We start from the raw sequence: 5886 nt of genomic DNA, 5'->3' as shown, positions 1-5886 counted from the left end.
TTCATGTATGGGAACCTCCATTGGCAATAGAGTTGGCCTTCTCGTGTCTTCAACAAACTCTGATTTAAGTCTGTGATGAGGCAGACTCTAAACCAGCCCTCAAATGCCATGAAATAGGCCTCGGCCTACTCTCCTTCAGCTGTGGTTTGCTTCAGCTTCCAACATTAGCCTTCTTGATGGACATATCTAGACTCAGCTCCTTCTAGAACAGACTTTCCTATCTGTAGTCATCCTTCAAGGCCTGTGGCTCTCCATGAGCAGAACTCAGCTCTCTAGGGCTCTTGTGGGTGTGATCTATCTCCTACAGGCAAAACGTGTACCCTGCTCTTTACCTCAATCCAACTGCATCCAGGTTCCTTCTTTATACCTCTGTCTTTCATTGCTTTCCTCAACTTTGGCAGGCACCAAGTAAGGCTCCCCAAACAGTAACATTAGGTTTAAATGGCATTTTTTTTATAAAATCATATGCCTCATCCAAACAACCAGCACGGCCAAGGAGATCAACCATACAGGCGTAATGCCCTGTTCTTGGTGGGATACACTGATCTCGAGTCATGGTATTGAAATAATGCCAACCTTCATTCACTAGACCTGAATGGCTGCAAGCAGTCAGAACAGGCAAGAAGGTTACATCGTGACGCTTCAAGCCCGATTGCTTCGTTTCTTCAAAGAGTTGGAGAAACCACATCCGTTTCGCTCATTATCTTGTATACAAGGAGCGCATTGTCGAGGCTTCCACACTTAGAATACATGTCAGTGAGGCCATTAGCCAGTTCCAGTTCCGGTTCTGACCATATTGGTCACAAGAGGCTTGTAAATGCCAAATACAGCATCGCGGAAGCAATAGAATCATATCAACTCCTGAATCCCTTCCACCAAGTCAACATAAACTATGATATATAGTTCCAAATTTCACAAATGAATTCCAAAAGAATTTGCACTTACCATTGAAATGATAAAATCAAATGAAATGCCAATATCTCGCCCGACAATTGGAGACAGCAAACAATTGCTAAATGCACTCTCCAAAAGTGCCAGCATTTTGTCTATTAGAATCAATGACTCGAGGGAATGCTAATAGAAAACGGTGCATGGATCAAAACCTAGAACACAGATCAACCTGTGAATGATGTCTAAAACTGGAATGACCAAAATAATTGCATAACAGTTTCTGATTATGTCATTAATATAAAGTTTGTTTGAGGCAAATACCCAGCTTCTTTCATCTGCCCAGCTAACTTTTGCAACATGGCATAGATCTCTTGTATTTGTGGGTGTGATCTATCTCCTACAGGGAAAACGTGTACCCTGCTCTTTACCTCAATCCAACTGCAGTGTTTTGCTGCAACTTTTCCTATCTCCATATTGCCATGGGCTTGGCAGGCACCAAGTAAGGCTCCCCAAACAATAACATTAGGTTTAAATGGCCATTTTTTTATAAAATCATATGCCTCATCCAAACAACCAGCACGGCCAAGGAGATCAACCATACAGGCGTAATGCCCTGTTCTTGGTGGGATACACTGATCTCGAGTCATGGTATTGAAATAATGCCAACCTTCATTCACTAGACCTGAATGGCTGTAAGCAGTCAGAACAACCAAGTCTACAAAAGAGTTCCATGGCTTCCTTACAATTCCCTTGCTCCACATAACCTACAATAATGGCAGTCCAGGACACTAAATCTCTCACTAGACCTGAATGGCTGCAAGCAGTCAGAACAGCCAAGAAGGTGACATCGTCAGGCTTCAAGCGTGATTGCTTCATTTCTTCAAAGAGTTGGAGAAACCACATCCCTTTCGCTCATTATCTTGTATACAAGGAGCGCATTGTCGAGGCTTCCACACTTAGAATACATGTCAGTGAGGCCATTCCCTAAAACTAAATGCAACTTAAACCCATTTAAAACCATATGGGCATGGATCTGCTTGCCTTGCTCTATGTCCCCTACGGCAGCACATGCCTTTAAGGCAGTACGAAATGTGACCTTGTTGGGCTTGATGCCAAACCAAGGCATTCTACAAAAGAGTTCCATGGCTTCCTTACAATTCCCTTGCTCCACATAACCTGCAATAATGGCAGTCCAGGACACTAAATCTCTAAGAGACATTTCATCAAATACTCGACGTGCATCCTTGATACATTTGCATTTTGCATACATGTCAACAAGAGCAGTCATGAGAACAACATTAAACCCAAACCCACTTTTGATAGTATAGGCATGGACTTGCTTCCCAAGTTCTAGTGCTACTAAGCTAGCACACACCTTGAGAACACTTCCAAGAGAAAACTCATCCGGTGTCATGTTTGTCTCTCCCATTTGCCCAAAAAGACTTATAACCTCCTCATCCATGCCACGACGAGAGTATTCTGCAAGCAGAACATTCCATGAGACGGAATTTCGTTTGGGCATTTTGTCAAACACTTGGTGTGCATCCTCCAGATTGCCAGACTTCGCATAAAAAATGATAAGTTTTGTGCTCAGAAAAACGTCTGGTTCAAATGCATCTTGGATCATGCGAGCATGCAATCCCTTTCCCTCTGCAACCTTTTTCTCATAAATGTAGTCCTGCAATAGGCAACAATAGTTATAGGAATCTGTCCATCTCCCTCTTTGATTAACTGTAGACAAAACATTCAAAGTTTGATTCATTGGCAGTTCTTCAAGCAGTGTGTTATCATATTCCTGAATGCCACTTTCATCATGGCCACCTCCCAGTTCTTTTCTAAAAAATTTCAATGTCTTGGGTTGTAATTTAAAGCCATTATTGTCAGTTGTGCTTGCAGAGGGATTACTTTGCTGATGCAGTAGCTTAGCGAAATAAGTCATTTTCTTTTGTCTTAAATGCCAGCATAAGAAAGAGAAACAATATACCTGTAACAATTTGGTGTGGCTTGCACCATTGCATCAAAAGCTTCCAACCAGTGTCAAATTTGATGGTACTACTGACATTACATTGCTTTTAGTTTGTTTGATTTGCCTTTCCAAGTTATGTGACATTGCATTTACTTGCATAATTAGCAAAAACAAGGGCATTGGGTTGATATAGATTGATCAATGGATTTACAGTGACTGATCCTAACGTACAGCAGGGACTGCAGGTTCTTTTTTTATCTTGGCAGTCATATTTTGAACTTCATCCCAAAGGTGCACACAATCACTTCGTGTTCTATATTCATTTTCATTGTTCAACTTGCTATTATGATTCTGTGGTTGTAATTGCATTGCATCAATGGATTTACGTTCTTCTTTATCTTGGCAGTCATATTTTGAACTTCAGTATCAAACCTGTGCAGTGGATGCTACCTGACATAAGCAGTCTCCGCAGCTTAGCAGACATTTGCAGTCCCAAAGGTGCACACAATCACTTCGTGTTCTATAATCATTTTCATTGTTCAACTTGTTATTATGATTCTCTGGTTGTAACTGCATTGCATCAGTAAACATAATATTGCATCGAACACTTAGTCGTCATCATGTCTTCTATGTCTGATAAACACAAGTTGCAATTAGTATTGCAAAAGCATCACTTATTTCGTGTGGACAATTTCTCATATCTAATTGGAGACTGTTTATTCGATAGTTTAGAACTTTTGCTAGATTTCCGATACACATCAGTGGAGCTAAGGAAAGGAACAATAGAATATTTTAGAGATTGTCTCAAAAAACAAGATAGTGAGGCAATTTTGTCTTATGAACATGAACTGCATGAAGCCTCACTTAAAGAAATGCATAACATTAGCAACCGTGAAGTCTATTTAGACAAAATGGCTAGATCTGCCTCAAACAATATACCCCTAGCATCTAGAGGTCTATGGGGAGATATTTTCTGCATCCATTGGCTGTCAAACTGGTTGAAAATTCCAATTAGGGTTTTGTCCAAAACAAAGATGCGAGTGTATTTGCACTTCAATTCAAGCATTACAACAAATACTTGTGACATACTGTTCCATGACGAGGACCCTTTGAATGGGCACTTCGAGCCTTTGGTTCATAGGTAGCCTACAATTGGTTGTACCTTTCAACAACAAGCTGATACCTCAAAGAACAATATCGAACCACAACCTGAGACAAAATGTCAATCAATCGAAGCTAAATTACACCCACCTTGTCACTTAAACAAGCATGTGCTTAAGGACATTTCTCAGAAAAATCGGAAAAGGCAAAACATAGGCATTCAATATAACAGAAGTACAATGGAACAACAAGTAGTTCTAGACAACACAGAAGATGTTTGTGACACACCTATGTCTGATAAACACAGGTTGCAATTGGTATTGCAAAAACATCACTTATTTCGTGTGGACAATTTCTCATATCTAATTGGAGACTGTTTATTCGATAGTTTAGAACTTTTTCTAGATTTCCGATACACATCAGTGGAGCTAAGGAAAGGAACAATAGAATATTTTAGAAACTGTCTCAAAAAACAAGATAGTGAGGCAATTTGGTCTTATGAACATGAACTGCATGAAGCCTCACTTAAAGAAATGCATAACATTAGCAACCGTGAAATCTATTTAGACAAAATGGCTAAATCTGCCTCAAACAATATACCCCCAACATCTAGAGGTCTATGGGGAGATATTTTCTGCATCCATTGGCTGTCAAACTGGTTGAAAATTCCAATTAGGGTTTGGTCCAAAACAAAGATGAGACTGTATTTGCACTTCAATTCAGGTATTACAACAAATACTCGTGACATACTGTTCCATGACGATGATCCTTTGAATGGGCACTTCGAGCCTTTGGTTCATAGGCAGCCTACAATTGGTTGTACCTTCCAACAACAAGCCGATACCTCAAAGAACAATATTGAACCACAACCTGAGACAAAATGTCAATCAATTGAAGCTAAATTAAAACCACCTTGTCACTTAAACAAGCATGTGCTTAAGGACATTTCTTAGAAAAATCCGAAAAGGCAAAACATAGGCATTCAATATAACAGAAGTACAATGGAACAACAAGTAATTCTAAACAACACAGAAGATATTTGTGACACATCGCACACAAAATATGCTAGTGACACACGGAGGTTCCGATCACTTAGAAACTTGAAAGAACATATTAGAAGCAATAGACAAACAGAAATTGTAACTTCTTGTCGATTAGACAAACAATCAAAAAGTCTATCTTTGCGTTTGCTTAAAGGCATCATTCGGAAAAATTTGAAAACACAGAAAATAAGACTTGCCTTCAACACAACAATAATGAAACAAGAAATAGTCATAGAAAACATGGACTACAGCCCATCTGCAAGAAGATCAACGGATCTATCAGCGCAATCAACGAACCAAGTAAAATTTGAGACACTGAGATTTCGATCACTTAGAAACTTGAAAAAACATATTAGAAACAACGCACAAACAAGAATTGTAATCCCTTGTTCATTAGGCAAAGAGACAAAAAGCTTATCTTTGCATTTGCTTAAAGGCATTATCCAGACAAAATCGAAAACGCAGAGAATAAGACTTGCATTCAACACAGCAACAATGAAACAAGAAATAGTCATAGAAAACATGGACTACAATCGATTTGCAACAACATCAAAGGATCGTTCAGCACAATCAAAGAAATCAGGAAAATCCGACCTATCGATTCAATCAAGATCAATGAACAAATTACCAGAATTATCAGAGTTTGATCAAATATATCAAAGACAAGTAAGTGACACACCTATTTTTAATTGTTCATCATGTGAAACAACTTTTTTCAAAAGAGACATCTGCTTTGTGAAACAAGAATGTCAAGCAAAACAAAATAAGATTAGGAAACTATCAACTAGTTTCGAGAATGTTAAATCTCGTGTTGAAAATTGCTACATTTGTAAACATTGCAAAAAAGCAATTGAACATGAAACAATTGCTAAATATGCAGTTCCT

The 5886-nt window shown here is 38.9% G+C and overlaps 1 protein-coding gene across 1 annotated transcript; it reads right to left on the bottom strand.

Annotated features, from left to right (window-relative positions):
• Nucleotides 1-217: 217 nt before the first annotated feature.
• Nucleotides 218-2830, bottom strand: LOC149230569 (pentatricopeptide repeat-containing protein At2g13600-like). Its single transcript, XM_089381347.1, has 4 exons — nucleotides 1790-2830; nucleotides 1213-1655; nucleotides 470-599; nucleotides 218-301 (listed from the first exon to the last, which is right to left on the bottom strand). The coding sequence occupies exons 1-4, from the start codon at nucleotides 2828-2830 to the stop codon at nucleotides 218-220; spliced, it is 1698 nt and encodes a 565-aa protein (XP_089237473.1).
• Between the last annotated feature and the right edge of the window lie 3056 nt (nucleotides 2831-5886).

Source organism: Pinus tabuliformis, chromosome J (genome assembly GCF_031772625.1).
Source record: "Pinus tabuliformis cultivar Carrire ecotype Pingquan chromosome J, CPIR1, whole genome shotgun sequence".
Classification (NCBI taxonomy): Eukaryota; Viridiplantae; Streptophyta; class Pinopsida; order Pinales; family Pinaceae; genus Pinus; species Pinus tabuliformis.
The sequence above is the reverse complement of the archived record's forward strand: the minus strand, read 5'-3'. Positions and strand labels throughout refer to the sequence as shown.

Coding starts and splice junctions, on each gene's coding strand:
- LOC149230569 (XM_089381347.1), bottom strand. CDS start 2,830: ATGACTTATTTCGCTAAGCTACTGCATCAGCAAAGTAATCCCTCTGCA. Junction 1,656..1,789: donor TAATGAGCGAAAGGGATGTG/GTTTCTCCAACT, acceptor CCATTATTGTAG/GTTATGTGGAGCAAGGGAAT. Junction 302..469: donor GTGCTGGTTGTTTGGATGAG/GCATATGATTTT, acceptor TTTTGCCTGTAG/GAGATAGATCACACCCACAA.